This window comes from Zingiber officinale, chromosome 6A (assembly GCF_018446385.1).
Source record: "Zingiber officinale cultivar Zhangliang chromosome 6A, Zo_v1.1, whole genome shotgun sequence".
Classification (NCBI taxonomy): domain Eukaryota; kingdom Viridiplantae; phylum Streptophyta; class Magnoliopsida; order Zingiberales; family Zingiberaceae; genus Zingiber; species Zingiber officinale.
Window position 1 is genome coordinate 3,088,818 of NC_055997.1, and position 20,704 is coordinate 3,109,521.

General features: G+C 34.8%; 1 protein-coding gene across 1 annotated transcript; it reads right to left on the reverse strand.

The window, feature by feature from the left end:
• Positions 1 to 1,327: 1,327 nt before the first annotated feature.
• Positions 1,328 to 18,785, reverse strand: LOC121993767 (dymeclin-like). The gene is made up of 19 exons (XM_042548085.1): positions 18,670 to 18,785; positions 18,226 to 18,317; positions 17,817 to 18,056; positions 14,345 to 14,408; positions 14,136 to 14,265; positions 13,909 to 14,050; positions 12,837 to 13,091; positions 12,669 to 12,753; positions 11,625 to 11,727; positions 11,305 to 11,430; positions 11,120 to 11,233; positions 8,102 to 8,220; positions 4,816 to 4,900; positions 4,624 to 4,716; positions 4,462 to 4,551; positions 4,261 to 4,380; positions 4,037 to 4,128; positions 2,918 to 2,972; positions 1,328 to 1,766 (listed from the first exon to the last, which is right to left on the reverse strand). Exons 1-19 carry the CDS (start codon positions 18,783 to 18,785, stop codon positions 1,734 to 1,736), a joined length of 2,154 nt encoding a protein of 717 aa, XP_042404019.1. The 3' UTR covers positions 1,328 to 1,733.
• Positions 18,786 to 20,704: the final 1,919 nt, after the last annotated feature.

The window sequence follows — 20,704 nt, forward strand, 5'->3', positions numbered from 1 at the left end:
ATCCAGCCTTCCCTCTTTTTTTCTTTTTTTTTTTAAAAAAAAAAACTTGGCCTAATCCTCACTTCTCATGAAATTGCCACTCAGAATTGTAACTGTTTGCCTGTGTTCTCATGAAAATTGCTCCCCCCTGTGACTTCTCCTAAGTTGTGACCATGCCTTGCCTCAGCCATCGAGATAGGGTTTGGTAACCCTATTTAGAACTTGAGCATTCTTGTGGAAGTCCTAACCCTAGAGCCCTCGCTGAGAGCTAACATTATCATCATGCCTTGCCTTTTCATTGTGTTTCCTCGTTGAGTCCTTGCCCTTGGCTGCCTTCATGGCCTCTTCCCTTTGCCTTGTTGGAAGCTTGACGCAGTCTTAGTTATGATGTTTCAGTGCCAACCATCTCCCCTATACTTTCTCAGTTGATAACCCCCCTTTTGATGTAATGTATTTTTGTTTTGGTCATAGGTCTTCACTCTTCAGTCTTGTTGTTGGCAATCTTTTCTTTGTAATTTTGTTAATGTTGGCAAGGGTGCTCACTGCTCCATCATTTCCTTTTGCACAGGATTTGTATGCTTCGGCGGTAGAGCTCTCATTGCATTGTTGGTGACTGCCACTAGGATAAATCAAAAGTACAGATAAATCTTGGAGGATGACTCGGTATCATGAGTTTTTTAAACTGTGTAATTAGATTTAAAGTCTTATTACTTGGGGAGCTTGTCCTATCTTTTATTATCGCACTCTATACCGGGAGTGAAAAATAATCAAAGATTGATTTAAGGTCCCACCGAGATCATAAGTGAGAAGTTTGTGTACCTTAGTGTATCCACCAGTTAGATTGATTAGTAACTGAGTCCTGGCTCAGGCGTGCTTTTCTTTATTTCCTCGTGCGTGATTAAAATTTGAGTTATATATATATATATATATATATATATATGAAAGAAAATAAATCATGAAATTAACTTACAACCAACAACAGTCAAATTAGCATATATAATCGATGGTGAGTTCATTATCTCACATCACATTAAACATGGTGTAAAAAACCGATCAAAGACGGAACAAAAAAATTCATCGGCTTGATTGGATATCTCTATTTTTAGAATTATCTAGCATACACCGTTTATATACGTATAACAATTTTCATTCAGCATTTTCTGTATATGAATTAAAACTTTATTAACAATAGTTTCATGTAGTGTTTAATTCTCCGATTAACTTGAGTATTAGTACATACAAATTACAAACAAATAATAATTTCAAGAGACCAGTCAATAAAGCAGATCCAATTCACTATCTGGCCTTCAGGGTTAAAGAGAAAAAAAGATGAAATCTATGAAGAGTATACAAAGGACAGTAATTTAATTCTTATATAAACGATGCTACAAATTAGTACAAATTTTGGGGATTAAGTCTTTACAAAATTGTAGCAAAAAGTGCATCCTAATCCAAAGAATACACTAGATACAATCGGAGTAGGAACAATCACCCATTCCATCAAGTTTTGGCTTTCTACACTTCCCCTTCTCAGAATAGAACGTCCCTCTTCTTTATTGGATGAATGCAATATTACATGCTCAAGAAAGGTTGTCAACCATGACAAAGGTAATATTGACAGAATGAATGATGAAAATATCAACTGATATCCTATATACATGGCACTCATTGAATTCTGTTTGCGCAGATGGAAACTGAAGTTTCGCCATCAAAGCGAAACAATCGGTCTCCTGAACCTCAATATTCTGAAAACTTTATACATCATGCTCGGTGTGTGAAGAAGCATCCTGCAGAGGTCACTCAGTTATTGCAAGGGAAAGAAATACTGAATAAAGAGCAGTCCTATAGTTAAATATCCTTTGCTGAAATGCTAAATCAACACACAAATCAGACAATGCAAAATAACAATAGATTATAAAATCCTGCAGTATCAGTAAGCTCATTTCGTTGTATACTCAAGACTTCTTATCTATCACTTTGAGCACATGCATTAACAAAAATAGAGGAAATTATTTTTTTATATTTCTTAGATGGGAAATAATCTTTAGGCTAATAGAAAAGACCACACAAGAATTTGAATTAGCATGCCGTCTACTCAATCATATGATTCCACATTTGGTAAAGTGCCAAGTTTATTAATCAGCAGCCACTATGTGATATGGAGAGGGGAAAAAATAGGCTATAATTTGGACAAAATATGATTAACTAAAGAAAAAACTAACATCTTACTGCATCTACCTGTTTGGTTTTATCAAGTATTTCTAGTCTCAAATCTCACAATTAGAGGCCTCCATATAATGTATAGTAATTTACACAAATCCAAGACAAGTCTAATTGAGGGAGACGGAAAATGTTTCCACCATTCAGCTATGCTCTAAGAGATATCTCTACCCACGTCAAGCTATAGGTTTTGAGCAAAGTTTTCTTAGAGCAGTAACCTCGCTTCACCAAATCCAATGTAATTAGATTGCCTTCTATTATTTCTTATAACATTTTGGCCAAATATCATACATCTCACTAAGTAGATGTTGGAGTCTAGATACATTTTATGCATCAGATATGTTGATACGCAAGAAAAATAACTATTGTGAGTGGGCAATTAATAAAGTGTAGACCAAGTACTCATATATGAAACATGGCATACATTTATCTGATCATTAGCTCAGTATGACCTTACCAATTTCCTATAGCAAACAAACATTTGGAGGAGCACTTGAATCTTTTCCATCACCATAAATCTGTCTTGTAATGACAATAATCCTTACATATTGTTTATGAAGGGCACCAACAACTAAGAAAATAAACATTGGATTGACAACTTAAGAATTGACCCAAAAAGGGTAGATTCCATCATTATATGATGCAGAGCATGTTGAAGAAATCTATTCATTAACAGCTATGATCCAAATATTCAGTGTGACCGCTAAGCATTACTTACATCTCCAGATAATTCCACTTGAAGCAAGTTAATAGCACTAGGCTTGAAGGTGAAGCTGTTTCATAAAGAACAAGGAGGACAATTAGTTAAACACTTTGTGATTGTCCCTGAACAAACAAATAAATTTTTTACCACCAGTAAGAATACAATGCAAAAGTTAACTCTAAGAATAGAAGTTAGAGATAGACTAAAGCCTCACAAATCATCCAATCGGATCTCAAGACCACATAACCTGCATTTTGTTGCTTTAATAATCCATGATGAGATAAGAACCAGAAAAAATGAAGATTGCAAGTTGGTCAACATAAGAACAAATTGGATGACTGATTGTTTGTAGAAAAGCATCAGTAAAAAAGACCAACATGCTAAAGAACCAGCAAATTTAAAAATATGGGTCACAGAATTGAAAATACATTATTCTATCATCAGACATTATCTTGAAAGGACCAACCACACCAGGAAAAAACACAATTAAGACAATTATTGCACAAAACTCCTAATCGTGATCCCTTGAAGAGAGAGAGATTGTTTATATGATTCAAACATCAATTATCCCATTCAAAAAGCAATAACCTTGTTCACAAACCATTAATTTTCCACTGAATTTCAATGTTACTAAAATATGCAATTAGCAAAATAAAAAAAAAAAAAGGCAGCCCGGTGCACGAAGCTCCCGCTATGCGGGATCCAGGGAAGGATCCATTGTACGCAGTGCAAGAGGTTGTTTCTAGGATTCGAACCCGTGACCTTTTGGTCACAAAGCAACAACTTTACCGTTGCGCCAAGGCTTCCCTTCTATTTTAAAAGGGCAGCCCGGTGCACGAAGCTCCCGCTATGCGGGGTCCGGGGAAGGATCCATTGTACGCTTTCCAGGATTCGAATCCGTGACCTTTTGGTCACAAACCTACCATCATGTCTCATGTCCACTGAAATTGAATTGGTTTCCCGAGCAATGATTTGGAATGGACTAGTCAGATTTTTATGTGATATGTTCAGACTTGTGTGTTAGACAGTTCTTATTTTCTATATTTTGCTAATTGCTTTGTCAGTATAAATAACCACTGATGCTAGTTTAATGTGCCTCTAGTTTCATTTAGTGTGAACATAACAAGCACTTACCCTTGTGCTAGTACTAGCCGCCACACATAAGGAATGAAAAATTCTTCATGATGACTTTCCTGCTCATATGTGAACTTCAATTGAGTAAACATCTGCAAATCCATGTTAAACTCAAATCAAGTATATGATAAGATTTACTCACGGTACTAAAGCGGCCAAATATAATTGAAAATGAGGAAAATAAAAGGAATTCCTGGAAGAATTATTTGTTGTAGGAACATCACCTTCATCCCCTCACCACGCCATGAACGTGAATTTATAATAATTATTTGAAGAACCTTATCCACAGACCATTCGCCATCCAATTGCTGCATATCAATACGGCTATTGAAGAAGTCCAGAACCTGCATGAAGTGGATAACCACTGATTTTCTAGGAATTAAGAAGAAAATGCAAGAGATCAAACAAACAAAAGAAACTCATACTGTATATATATTCTCAAGGAGCTCATTAAACCGTGGATGACTCTTGAAAGGATGAAAGACCTCTTGCTGATGCAATATTGCATATACAACCTGCATTAATAGCAGTAAGAACAGCAACTTCTAATATTTAAAAAATTAATATAATGAGATCACACTTAGCACCTCTGGGTTTCGTGGCAACGCATATGTAAGAATAGCATTAAGGATTTCGAGCACTATTCTAAGAAAATCTGTGTATATGTGAATCTCTGTTGACTGCAAGAAATGTAACCACTCTTTATTAGTATCAATGGAAAAAAATTTTGCAAACAACCTAAAAAGGAAATGATGAGAGGTATAATGGAAGAAGAATACCATGTCTTCTGCTATAACTCCTCCAGTTTGGTCAACCTCTACATTTAAAACTTTGTCATTCCTTAACTCAGATAATTTTGTGTACCTGTAAAGTGTAGAAAGAAGATGAAGAAGCTTAGAAGCACTAGTAATTGACAACATTTTCCATGCTCATGCAATGCACTTGTTAAACACTTGGTATTCAAGCATGTTTGAGTGTCCAAAGATATACCATGTTGAAGAACATATAGTCTGGTGTCATAGATTTGTATAATTTTATTTGTTATTTTCTACAGTGGTCTCAGTTGTATCGAATCGAGTTAACTAGAGTTGGAAATAACATATATTTGGAATTTTAATTTGTTATAATTTTACAAAGAGAAAAAGTGTTGACACTTCATCTTATGGGTATTAATTTAGTGTAATTGTGTTATGACACATGCTAATACTCAAACTTATTATTTTGAATATTAATTTGTGAAGAGGATAATGAGCACACAACTAGGTGCACACATGGATTTAATCAAGCTATGTTGATCATCAAAAAGAAGGTGCAGGAGTTAAATTAATCGAAGGTGGTCCTGATTCAATTAGTGGCCAAATTTTATCATGTCGGGGAGCAATTATTTAGCTCCTCAGATTAATTTGATAAGTTGAATTGGTTCTAAGGGATCAATATAAAATTGAGAAGGGATCGGAGCATCAAGTGCTTTTTGCAGAAAAGAGGGCATTGCATGTATGTAATCCAGAGACAATGAGGAGAAGAACGCACTAAAGGGCTTTTGGAGAGTGTGCAGCTTGAAGGAGAAGATGATAAGATCAAGAAGAAATGTGTTTGTTATGTAGAGACCTTTTGAGGCTTTCAGTTCAATGTAGGTTTCAAATCTTCTCTTTAATATCCACAGTTATTCCTCTGATTTCCTAATTGAAGTGTACATACAAGTTTTGTTCAGATTGAAATAGGGCTACTAGAGAGAGAGTTTCAATCAAAGTTGGAATCTATGGGCCCTGTCAATGGTCTTGGGCAAGATTAGATCAAACACGGGAGAAAAAAAGCAATAAGAGAAGAGAGAGGTAGATGGGCATAATGCCTGACATTTATAAGTAACTTGTACATGGGGATCATTCCTATTCATCATATGAATTATAAACCTTTATTTGTATTAATCATGAATTACATCTAGGACACATGAATTAGTTCAATTGTGACCTGCAAGCGCAAGATTGCATTCAGGTGAATTCAAGAGACATAAGCATGTTAGAAAACATCGTTGAGAATAGAGACACATTGCATTTCAAAAATTGGCCGTGTTTAGAGAGTTGTTAGTCACTTGAAAAGGGGTTGTGATACCATGTAGATATACATCTAATAAAGTGAATGTTGAATGCAATGCAGATCAGGATATGCTAGTCATTAATTGTAGACTTGCTTGAACATGATGTGTGCACTCTGCTAGAGTACAAGGGAACCTCTGCAATCCACATGTTCATGACCCTACTAAGTGTCATGGTAGTAATGATAACAAGTGTGCAGAGAACAATGAAATCATACTTAGAGTCCTTATTGGCATATATCAGAGACAACATAATAGAGGCACGAGATATAGATATATGCAAAAAGAATATTGTATATTGCTGCCTTTTTTGTACCAATGCCTTTTAAAAGGTTGAGCCTCCTTGTGTTTGCCTGTTGTGTTTCTATTCAGACATACTAATGATCCCTAAGTGATCTAGGGTCTAAATTTAGGATTTAATTTGAAAATAAAAAAGGACTTAAATTTTAGTTTGGTTTCAATCTGGAATAATAGTAAATGATATGACTGACTCCACCCAAAATGGATGTGTATATATCTATAAGCATGATAAGCTTCAATATATTATCTCATGATTTTTTTCACATTTAAAGTAAATCTTTATTACTTTTAATTTTTTACATCGGCATCAAATCAATCAGTTAGTTATTTGGAAGCTTATCCATTTTGAATTTTTTTTATTTAAATTTGAATTTTCTAAAATAAAACTATTTTGAGTCAGTTGGGTTTGAAATTTCTCTAGTAAACCAACAAGTGCAATTGTTCTCATTACTAAAGTGGTCACAAGTTGCCACAGCCCTTGGAATGGGTTTGCAAGGGGAGATGTAGAGACAAATCAAATTCAAAGTTCTATAGCCCATATTTATATTACTTATTTCCTGAAATGTGTTATTTTCAAGATAATAGTCACAAGATATTTTACATAGCCAACTTGCTATTCAACATGATTATTTTAGATCTTCATAACAACCGATTTTGTGTGCATTTAGCTTGCCAAAAGTTTTATTTAATATTGCAGAATTCTGCATTGAGCGTGTTGCAAATTTTTATTAAATTTATGCTTGTCATTGTTTACTGAAATACCAACTATATTGTGGACCTGCAGGAAGTCTTTTGCTAAATTATGGGATTATTAAAACTTGTAAAGTCTATCAGTTTTCAAAAAGTTTTTTGCAGCCTGTTGTAATGATGATGGTTGTGGCATGGGTTATATGCTATTATGTGCTCCAAAAAATCATTATCGAGCTTTCTGAGTGGGCATTGCATAAGAATGTTATTCTAGTTTCATTCACCAAGGGAGCTGATCCCCTCTGCAAGATAGCAACATACCGAGATCTAAGGTATGAACCATAGATACATGCTTTGTATCATGTAAATATCAATCAGTAATCATCATTATCAAGCCATATCTGTTCGAACTATTTAGGTCCGCAACATGAATCTTATCCCACAATGATCTATATGCATGGCTATATCAAAGCAAAATAAGTTGGATAGTCCCCTATAAATATCTAGTGCTTAAACACTATACAGTCTGTATCTAAATCTTGCTTTATTAATTCATTGATACGTGTAGGATTTTGGTACCGTATATAGAAATTGTCCTCTCATAGAATTCTGAACATCTTTACAGATTTTATAATTGAGATATTCTTTCATGTAAAGATCAATTTCCCAAGTATATCTTTGAAATTTGCCACTTGTTGATATATTTGACAGAATCTTTCTTATTTTATATGACAATGACAATTACTCAAATTGAATAATGAGAAAATAATACAATGGAAATTGCATGTGTTAATACTAATTGTGCCAACATTAAGACTTATCATGTAAAAGTCAATATTAGGAAATGTCCGTGTCCAATATCATAAGCACATGAAAGCAAATTAGTATACACTTATATAGAAGAAACTATTATTACTTCCTAGATGAAAAAAGAAAATCGAAACAGAACATGATGCACACACAAGGTCTATGACAAAGTAGCATACTTGCGAGAAAGCATGTCAAAAAGGCTAACCAGCCGCTGTGAAGCATAGGCAGTTAATCGATGAACATGAGGAGCCATATTTGCCAAAATTGCAAGGCAGTTTGTATGAAGATAGATATCCTGTCAATTTTCATGTGGACTTGCGTTTAGAATAAACAACTCAGTTTTACTCATCCAGCCAACTTGCATTTAGAATAAACGACTCAGGTTTACTCATCTAGTCAACTTGCATTTAGAATAAACAACTCAGTTTTACTCATCTAGTCACTACCTATTTCAATTTTTCAAGTTATAATGTCATCAAGAAAAAGAATACAGACATGCAGAAATGAATGCACACTTCTAGTTGCTAGAAAAGACCCCAGTATGCATTTATTAGCATTTGGAAAATAATCAGTCACCAGACTGTGTAGCAAATAACTTGGTGGTTTTATTCTGTAGAGTTGATTCATATGTAAACAGTGCATATCGAAATTTAAAGACATAAATAACAGATGTGCTAGAGGAATTAAGTTAATAAGGGTACTGGTGAAGCGAATTGTCACATAATGGTATTTTATATACCACTAATTATCCCATACAATAGAATGCAATATTTACACCCTCCAAATATAACATGATATCAGAGCACCCCTTTTAGAATTAGGATTTTTGAAAAAAAAAAAAAAGAGGAAGAAATTTTCAAAGAGGACTGCCTATCACACGGAGACTCCTCCCATCCTTCATTTCTACTCCTTCCAGGTCTGCAATAACAATGTGAATCCTCAACTGATAGCCTGTGAGCCATCCTGACCATGCACAACTAGAATTGAATGCATGTGTCACCACCATTGACAGCTGATCACTCGCCTAGAAATTAGGTGAACAACTTGTGCAGCAAGGCAGAGCAATTAAATTGCTAGAGAAGGGTGAGAGAAGACAATTGATCACACTTGTTGCCTTGTGCGGAGATGAGGCAATTGATTCTCTCATCTGCCTTGCCCAGTTCAAGCCAAACTTGATTGTTAATCACATCAATTGCTGATCACCAACAACCAAGCCCTTTGTCTCATTGCAAAACCCCTTACCTACGCATCCCTATGCCTCCAAACACCCCCTTCCCCAAACAACAACAACAAATAAGCCTTTATTCCACTAAGTGGAGTTGGCCACATGAATTCTCTTATGTCATTGGGCTCGATCCCCTACTATTTCCTATTTATCGTTGTTAATCAAGTTTTTTTGATCTCCCTCTTCCTAAATTAATGTGCACAAACAAAAAATAATCACGGATGGCCACCTTGATAAAATTTCAAATGACTACGTTTGAATTGCAGCAAGTTCAGTATGCATCGCTCTTCTTTCACAGTTGCTTCTGATTCCACATATCTTCTCCTCTGCAATGACCTTTGTGAACCTTCTACGTGAGACCGAAACACTTCTCTTCTTTGTCCCGACTGCTCACAAGCTGTATCAGGTGTTCATCTCCTTCCATCAAAGCTACAACAGCAGACCCAGTGAGCTTCTCACTGTCAGTGTGAGATCAAATCTATCTTCTCTATCAATCCTAGTGCAGTCCTTCTTTGCTTCTTCCTATTATGTTTTTTCTCCCTTCTTTTTGCATTTATTGCTTCTTCTCACTGCTCCAGAGACTGAGACTGGATCCAAGCTCTCCAGTGCAAGCAAATTGGTCTATCCTAGCCATGGCAAGGACCTTTTGTTAATTCCAACTTATGCTGCTTCCGGATCCAACATCCACCAGTGTTTACTTCCATTTCTAGCAGTTTCTTCTTTCTCTGCACTCATCTCTTCAGATGTGTCTTGCGGAGTTCTTAGGCATTCATTTTCACTAAGTTGCTTCTGGTGCTTTATACTCTAACCTCTTTTTCCTTGACCTTCTCAGCACTGTTTTAGTTCCCTTTCTTCCTTCTTTTAACACATCATGCACTATCCATCTCCAATGAAGGCCTAAACTAAGGAAACATCCTATTCTCAATTTGCTATTTCTAGCAATCCTCTCTCATCAAAATCTTAAACAAAGAAAAAAAATCTTGTTCTCATTTTGTTATTACCAAAAAAGATTAAGTTGTGCTACACATCTCCAGTGCACACTTGAATTGAGAAAAACGTCATGTTCTTAGTTTTCCACCTCCAGCAAAGGTCAAATTGTGTATCCATCTTTCCTCCAAGATCCTATTGTGTATTATTGTATGTGTTGCTTCAGGAAAAAGCTCACTTGAGGCTGTTCCTTAAATCTCTCTTCCTTTCTTTCTTCATCCTCTCTCTTAGTTAATGTGTTGGTCTAAGATCAAAGACATTATTAGCTATGCGCTGATTCGAAATCACAGAGAATTTTGCCTGGTGCTCTATCAACTTTTTCCAAAATTTTGCTTAATTGTATTTTTAATTATATACAGATAATTATCCCTTATGATGAAATCATGAAATATTATATTTTTCCCCCCAAGCTTAATAAGATGAATACAAAGCATTTCCACTAGATATTGATAAATTGTATATTAGAGAAAATAATCAGTTGGACTGAAATATTCAGCCTAAACAAGAATGGTAGTTATCCACTTATGACCTTCTAACACAACGGAGAAGCCTTTACACCAAACAAACGAAATGAAATAGCAGAACCTTCTTCAAAACATATTTATTGATAGCAGACAGGCAGGCACATTCAGGTCAAGATAAACCATAATAAAACAGCCAGGTTAAATTACCCGTAGCATTGAAATGATTACAAAGCATGAACAATCACAAATATCCACGTTTGGAATGTCAATAGGTATTTATCATTTTTTTCCCCCATATTAAGAAAGATCCTACAGTTGTTCATCCTCAAAGTAAGATGCAATACATTGAGTTGTGATAGAAATTTTTTTATGCTTACACATTCTAGAGAAGTTATATCACTAGAGCACCATGAACAATATGGGGCCTTCCCAATATAAATAATTTAACCACTCATTAGTTTAGCAAGAATAAACAAAGAAATTATATAAAGGAAGGTAGCCTATAACTTTTGACATACCCGAAGCTTAGAGAGGTTGTACTTCACTGTCCTTATTAATACAATTACCATCAAAGAACCGAGAGAAATCTGATGGAGAAGTCGTTCTTCATACCATGGAACACCAGGAAGCATCTGCACATGCAAACTGAAGTAAGTAGCTTTAAGTAGAAGATTTTCTAACAAAATGAGCAGATTGATCTTACCAGTTTATGTATGCTGGCATTGAAGGATGAATCTTGACTGAGAATGAGAAGGATGATTAACAGCATATATATCTGATTAGATGTCCTCCTTGATGCATTGTAAAGTGTCTCAAGAATTGGCATTAACTGTTCAAATATACCAGAATGCATGTTTTTATTAGCATCTATTGCCATCAAACATCCCATGCATTTAAAATGTAGAGGGACCTTTAAAGCGGTTATATATTAGAAAAAAGTAACCAAAAAGTGATCCTAGCACAAGTTAGATAGTAAAATAAAAAGAAAAAACATTCCTACAAACACAAAGTTGAGATTCTTACCAATGTATCCAGATCTGTTCGCACCAAAACATACTCAAGAAAATCAGAATTCCCATGGATCAATGAATAAAGTAATAGTACAGATGCCTCGTCAGCTAAGCTCCTGTGAAATAAAATCATCAAGGATAATGACTCTCGATGATTTTTAAAATGTACATTAAGGCAATACCAACAAAGAGCTAGGATTCTTATTTGTGGAAACATCAATCTTGTTCCTCCATTGAAATTAAAGTAATAATAATCTGAACTAAGCACTGTACTCTGATAAAGAAATGTTCAGCACACAGCAGAAAAAACAGTACGACCTACATCATTAGGGTCAAGAAAACAAGGATCCTTGGGATCTATAAACATTGTGGCCTTTCACTCACAAAAAAGAGATCATTGTTTTTTCACCGACCATTATTCTGAGACCTCAATTAAAATAAAAACTTTCAGAATGCACAGAATGATTGTGACCATTAGGAAAAATTATCAAGAGAATAATATAAATTATAAAACATTTAAATATTAACATGCACATAATTCAAGAATGGTGTAGAAGTATATGAGGAGCTAGAACTGAAAAATATATGCAGTACCCAAACAAATGACCTCTATGATCTGCAACTTTTCAACTGAGTTTGGTTAGTATATTCCTCTGTCATTAATGTCCACAACATAGGAACATTATCATTTACAATAAACCAATGAGAATGGCACCTAACCCCATTTACCAGGTGCCTGAAACAGAAATCCTTCAACATGTCTTCGAAAGGTTTAATATTTTATTTTTCTAAATAAGGGATGTTGATTTGGAGAAGAAAAAAAGACATTGTGCAATCAACTGAGAGATGGACAACAAACTACTATGCCAGTTGCCTTCTATTACATTCCAGCTGAAAAGACAAAATAAAGCTCGCACTTATAGAAAATGCAGTAAAAAAACTCCTAAAGTTGATAATTTTTCCTCTTCAGCCATCAAGTTGATTCCACAGGACAAATTAAGTTCTAAAAGTTGAACTCCAAGAATTCAGTGGCATTGATATAAACAGATATACTTACAGGCCAAGGGTGTCAAACAAAGATGCAAAAGGTAATCTGAGAAGTGGTCCATAGTGTGCAGTTCCTTCAATATCAACCCGATCGACTGAAAGCACAAATTCGACCAACCATTTAAGATTAGTAATGCTGAATAGCATGAAAAGAATACAAGTAGAAAACAAGACTTACATTGAGTGTCTCTAGCATTTTCTAGTGCCTTGCAGTAAGGGTTCTCATAGAAAGATGAATTCTCTGTTGAATAGGTAGTTGATTTTTCATCCCCCAAATTGTCAGAGGAAATAGACTCCACAGCAACACTCTTTCGGTAATGAGTAAGCACAAGCAAAATGAATAGGCTCTTTTCAGCCAATAGACTCCTTGCACTTTCACTACTTGAACTAAGCAGATAGTTGAAAGTGTAGTATGGCAGTAGTACAAAATTGGCTGCAATGAAATATAAGTAAGATATAGAAAAGCAAATAATAGATTTCAAAGAAAAAGTAAGGCGCAATAACCAAGCCACAGAACATCTTGCATAAAAGGAGTTACAATATTTAAAAAAAAAAAGGTTTTGAGTAAGAATTCCCTGTCAAATTCTGAAATAATGAATACAAGTATGCCCGTTAAGGTGTAACGTGCACTCAGAATTCAAATTTTTACATACCTCAAAGATTGTAGGAAAAAAAATGTAGATCAACAAGGACAAAGTGGGAAACAGAATTCTAACAAGAGCATCATTAATCTAGCTTAACCCCTTCTACCACTACTATGATTCATATTACAAGAGAAATAAAGAATAAAATTAAATCTTTAGTAGCATAGAAGATAAAAAGTCATAAAACAATGTTTTTATGCCACTGAAATGTGGTCCCCAGAATGGAATTATCACACCAAAGAGCCGAGACATGATTAACCAATTCCCTGTGGATTGCTAGCTAGTGCAGCATTTGGTGTGAAGATATGTCCTAACACTAGTAAGGCAGTCTTTTAATTTCTTCAAATTTCGTTCTTAACAATTACATAGGAGAATACCTTTTAACTAAATTTTATGTAGTCTTTGCATGCGAAACACAGAAACGAATCAGAGTTTATCAAAAGCTTGAAGAACCACCACAAACTCAAACCATTGATGAGTTCAATACTTAAATTTCATCAATTCAAGCTAACAGTGACTACTTTTGAACAATATGAACCACACAGTAAGCAAACAAATTTACACAAGAATCCTCAAGAAAGATGTGAAGCAAACAGAACCATATACCTGCCACAGAACCAACTCTTTGCAGAACACCTATTTGATTTCCTTCTGGAGAAATGTATGTTGAGTCATCAAAAGGAAATCGTGGCCGGGTTATAAAATTCAAGAACAACTTGTGAACTGTAGAGGCTACGACAGTACTTTCCTGCACAGAGAAGATATTTTAAACGTATCTATTGCCAAGCTATTGGCTAATTTGAATGTGAAGAGGAACTTATTAAATTCAATACTTGATGCATTGCTGCATCAATGAAAGGATGGACATCTTTTGGTGTTGGCGATGATCCAGAGCAGAGTTGAGTCGACATTGCCACCAACATCAGGTTCAGCAGTTCATGATGAAGGAGGCATGACTGAGGACTTGCAGTACAGATACATATTTAACTTAGACGCATGTGTAGGTGCTTTGGCAAGAGACTTGAAATAGTGTAAGACATACCTTACATTTGATGCCCCAATAAAACTGAGCACACCTTGCATTATAAAAACTTCGATATTTTGATCTACGAGATAGAAAACTAGATTCAATATCCAAAAACTTTAAATGAGCACAAAATTGAGTGGACTTCCAGACAAATATTTTGATAATAGTACACAAAAGTAATAGAAACTCATTTATTTCAAGTGATAGGGAACTAGAAATAAGTGGATGTAATAATTGATTGCTAATTCTAGGATATAAATTAGAACATCATCAGCAAACCTGCATTTGGAAAAGAATGCCTACAAAATCAAAAGCCTCATGCAAAGAAACCTCTGACTTGGAACTGCACATCAAGTCATCATAGAGCTAGAGCATTGTGTTCTTGAAAGAGGGAACAGTCAAGGCTGATCTAGTAGAATCTAGAACAGCCTTTAAGCACACTATGGACATGAGTAACAAGGCATCAGTGCGAGATAGCATACGGCGAAGAAAATTTGTATGCCAGAAGCTGAAGGAACAGAAGACCACATAGAGGTAGAGGACTAAGTACTATTCAAGTTGACCCAGTTGTTTGTGGTTGAGGTGAAGAAGACCAAGTTCAACCGTCATACTAGTCATGGAGCAGCATGAGTTCGTGTAAGGCTCAGAAGGGAAATGGAGGGCATGCCAGCAATACCAAGAGCTAGCAAAGATACAGCGCACATACAGTCTGGAGCACCACCAGTACCAGAGAACAAATTTGTTATAGAGAAAAGATAAGTAGAAGCAGTGAATGAAGATGTAGATCATCTGTTGAATGTCAGTTTCATCAAGGACATTGAACTCCTGACCTAGTTAGTGAGTACGGTGATGATGAAGAAAGCGGACAAGAAATGGAGGGTTTATGAGGGCTTTATTAATCTAAACAAAGTTTGTCCAAAGGGCTCCTTCCCATTGCCATGCATCAATCGATGGTAGACAACATAACAGGTTATGAGCTGATGATCAAAATGATGAAAGAGGACAAACCACATACCTCCATCAGAACTTTGAAAGGTACTTTTTGCTAAAGAATACCTTTTAGTTTGAAAAATGCAGGTGTCTTTTATTAAAGACCAGTGAATAAACTGTTTGAGATATGATTGGAAGAAACATGGAAGCGTAGATAGACAACCAAGTGGTTAAAAACAAATTAAAAGAGAGCATACAAAAGACTTGAGAGAAAGTGTTCGAACATTTTCAAAAAGTCAAGCATGCAACTGAAACCTTTGAAGTGTCCTAATGAAATGAGATCCAGCAAATTTTTGGAGTCCATCAAACAGGCATTGATGTGAATCCAAGAAGGTTCAATCCCTCCTAGACATGAAGCCACCACAGAACAACACTAGGATAACGGCTAAACGGAAGATTTGCAGAGTCAATTGTTATCGAAGTCTACCTAGTGATGCATCCCTTTCATCAAGGTGCTGAAGATGAAGGATTTGTATTATGCACCAAATAGTCGGAAGCCTTCAAAAACTGAAGAAAACCATGGGGTTGCTTGTCCCACTTCACCAGACCAATATGAGAACCCAGCTAGTAACCTATCTAGCTGTGACAGGCTGGGTAAGTACAAAACTACAGAAGGGTTACAGTGGGGTCAAAAGGCCAGCATACTATTTCAATCATGAAAGAACCAAATTCAGACATGCACCTACAGAGAACTTATTATGTGCACTGGAAATTGCTATAAGGAAGCTTCAAGACTATTTACCAGTTCACATCTTTAAGATATTTTCTCATTTGTTCACTTCAAATCTTCAATAGATTCTCCATAAACGTGATGTTGCAGGTTGAAGATTATGCTGACTAAGAGAGTTCGATCTAGTGTTTCAAGAAAGGCTAACAATGAAGAGGCAGATACTTGCAGATTTTATTACTGAGATGACCATGCCCTTGGAGGATTTTGAGCTATGGCAAATGGAATTTATACATTGATGACTCCTTAACTCATAAGGGAGGAGGTGCAAGATTGGTGTTGATTAGCCTAGATAGATATTCAGTCAAGAAATCTTTGAGATTTCAGTTCACAATCACCAACGAGGTTAAATATGAAGCTCTAATAATGGGATTGTCACTGGATCGTGATATGCAAGATGCTTATTTAGCAATTTACAAGCAGTTATAAACCACGTGTTGGGGAGTTCAAGACAAGGAAGACATTGTGAATCTACAATTACCTACTTGAAGAAGGTTCGAATCTTGAAGGAGCATTTTCAACATTTTTAATATCTGATGACATCCTGAGGGCGATTAACATGAAGGTCAATGCCCTCTAGAAGATGGCCACCATGACTATCGAGAAAGCTTGAAGTGTTTATAGAAGAGATCTAGGCCCTGAGCACTAAAATCGATATGGATGCAGCAAGAAACTGAAGATGTTGGATAAATAAACTGTCATTATCTACAGAGGGAGACTTGCCAAACATTAAATAACAAGCTTACTGCAAGGCTCTACGATTTCAAGTTATTAAATATACTTTTGTCAACTGAATTCTGAGCTTCTTGGGGTCAAATTGCTTCTATCTTTGGGAAAGTGAACCAGAATCCAAACTACTTTGGCTAAGATGCATATAATATGGGAAAGCTCAACAATCCCTCTAATTGACGTTTATAAATTAATATAATTGGTAGAGTTAGATAATCTGTTATGAAATTACCAATGTCAATTGGGCCAAGCCACTAGCGGTTTGATCTGGCCTGGGTTATGCCACAGCCAGTCTGAGCCACACATAAACTATGGTTGGGCTGCACCTATGCAGCCTGTGGGCTGTGCATAGTCTAGTGCGCACTTGAGCCCGGCATAGACCGTGGTCAAGCCCAACTTGCACCAAATTTGAACCAGCTTGTTTTTAAAATAATATCTAAAAAATAGAATTATAGAAATCAATAGTCAGTAAAAATAATTTATTCTTATATTAATATAATAATTTATTCTTATATTAATATAATAATTTATTTTATTATTCAATATTTATAAATTAAATAATAAAAAATCAATTTTTAGGGAAAAACATGATGATGAGGATGATCATCATCTCATCCTCATAATTGTAATGATGAGTTGATGACGATGATAATGATAATAATAATCTGAAAGTATTAAATATATGATAATATTTTCTTCTTTTTTTTTAAAGTTTCCTACCTCTTACATTTTGACCCATCATGTACCAACTTGATAATGTCAATACCTAAGTTTTTGAAAACAATACCTAATTCGACATCCATGTTAAATTTTCAAATGAGAAAAAAAAATGATAGGGAAAAGTATTCATTACATAGCTGAAAGACATTGACAAAGGCTTCTTTTCAGAAAAAATGGAAGTTTGGTTTAAATCCATAAAAATTTATTGAATATGGAATATGTTTAGTAATTAATCCAAAACTTTATACAGTTAATTGTAGAATTATTACCACAATAATTGATAATTACTAGATAATAAATATGGAACAACTAGAATCATACCAGTAGGCAGATTATTCTGTTTCTTCTCATCCGGATCAAGGTTGAGACATAAATCTTCAAAAAATTTGCCTTTTGAATTCTCAATGATGAACTTCAAAAATACAGAGGACACATATGCTGCATTGACAGATTTTCTATAACTTGTCAATGATCTTGAGGACTCATGCAACAAGTCTTCCAAAGACCACACCAAGTGAATCAAGATCTTTGCTAGATGATTAGTATAGTAGTTGTGTTGTGCTGTCATCAAGAGCAAATAAGGTCAGTACAACTAAGTTGAAACAAAAAAAATACTGAAATGAATTATGCCTTGACAAAAAACAGGAATAGCTGAATATTGGTTGTATAACAAGACAACAAAAATTACACTCAATGATTAAGAAGGCATTTAAAACCATAAAATCTTAACATATCTTAATCATCTTTGATGAAGTTGGCAACAAAGTTCCAGCACCTATTGAAGCATGAACATACCATGGTTTTCGAAAATGCCTCAAGTGGCTGCAAATATAAACACTTAGACTTATGAAACAAAGAACCACATCACATGTAGACCATGCAGGCCCCTACGTGTATCTGTCTATTGTCGATGGGCATTCATGATGCACAAAACCATACATGGTCCAATGTCCATGACTGCCTGTATATGTGGCAGTAAAAATAAAATCCAATTCTAGCTCATTTGAACCACATTGATTTGGACCATAGCAAATTAAATCATAAAAAATAAAAATAAACTTTTGCCATGCTATATATAGCACCCTCTTTTCTCACTCATTGCTTCACCTTGGCTCTGTTGCCTCTTCTTGATGACAACTAACCAGTACCCACACTGAACTACACTCACAATAACCTTGCCTTCATCTTAGCAGTGTCATGTTCATCCCTTCTCACACTCTCTCCATACCATAGAGAATGGTATCCTCTGCAATTAACTCCAGTGAGGTATCCATTTTTTAACGCCACCATTGACAGGCATTAATATTATCTCTTTATCTCTATTTATCTTCCTCTTTCCATCCCTCGACACTGAGGGAAGAACAATAACACCAACTGGCGCATAGTAATACACTAATACTAATCTACTAAAAATTAGTATGTTTAGTTTTTGGCTGCGAACTGTTATTGTCATTGTTTTTACAATTGTTTACTGCTAATTAATTAGTTTTGTTTAATTATGATAGTTAATGACTTAGTTGTTGCTTAGGGTACCAATATCATTATCTTTTCTCTTTCGGCTATCTACATAAAAGAATAGAAGCTTAGATCCCATCTTGGTTCCCTTGATTTTATCATGATTCATATTATATGTTCTGATGTCAGACTTGTCGGTAACTGAATCTTCCATAATTTCATGCAGCGATTGAAATGTCGTTCTATGACACCCGGCACGGACGATTTTTACCGGAGAAGTGAAACTGGCATGTCACGCTTGTGTCTCGAGCAGGGATGCGTCGCCAAGCACTTTTGGTGCCGCAAGAGGCATCACCGGGCGTGCCCGCGTCACTTCTGGCGAAGCAGAAAGCGTCGCAGGCCGCCGGAAGCGTCACAGGATGCTTCCGGTGCCACCGAAGGCATCGCCGGGTGCCTCCAATGTCGTTGGAGGCGTCCACGGGGTGTCACAAGCTAGCGCATGTCGAGGGTGTTACTGTGCAAAATTAATATTACAATTTAAATAAATCAAACAATTCTCACTTGAGTGATATTTGAAAGAGACTTTCATAAACCCTAATTAAATTATGCGAATAAAATATAAAAAATATATTTAAAATTTAAAAAAATAATAATAAATTTTATTAAATAATATTCTGAAATTATTTTTAATGTTTAAATTTTATTTAAAAAAATCTAAAAAAATTTAAAGAAATTCTAAAAAAAAGTTAAAAAATTTAAAAAATAAACAAAAATAAAAAAATTCTAAGAAATCAAATTAATAATCTGATATTTTTTAATACTTTATTTTTTTTTACTATTTTATTGTTTAATTGATATTCTATTTTTTTTTACTATTTTAAATATATATTATTTACATTATTAATTAATTGTTTATTTATATAATTATTATATATAAAATAGTATTTTTTTATTAATTTATATAATTATGATTAGTTGATCTAGACATTGGAGAACTATAAAGGTTACCTAAACAAAATATTACAAGAACCAAGGCTTTTATACACCACTCCTTTTATATTAGTAAGGTAACATATTATAATGTACCAATTTTAATTCGAATTATTGATAGATCAATTTTCTTTAAAGAAAACTGTATTTAATTATTTTTTCTAACAATATTAAGTTGTTTAATAATGGAGAACATATATAAAATCAATATACAGTTTATTTTTAAATTATACATAATAAATATATTTATCTAATAATTACTATATATATATATACTGAAACCGTATCAGCACGGCACGATACGATACTGAAACCATATCATTCCGTCTAGGACTGAAACCTCGGAACGGGTCGAGATTTTAAACCTTGATTTCATGCTTAGTTAGTGTCTAACTTGTGCTTAGTCAACAGTTTATGCAGAAAGTAAAAAAGATATCAGCATGAGATTCCTCAAGCTCCTTCACTTACGTTGCATTTACTCTGACAAAATTGAGTGGACAAGAAAGGAAAATGCACTTCTTTCATTTACCCCACTAAAATTTTCAAAGAAAAGAAAATCATCTCAATTCCATGGATCCAATTTAGAGTCTAATCCATCTTCTTTCCTCTCAGTTGGAGAAAGATAAGGTAAATGAGAGAATGAAAAACATTTTCCTTTCTTTTCTTTTTCTTTCCTTTCTTCTCCTTTCCTTTCTTCAATTGAAGAGTAAGCACAGCATCAAGAACTCACCACGTTCTTGCATAAAATCTCAATATGCAAAAAA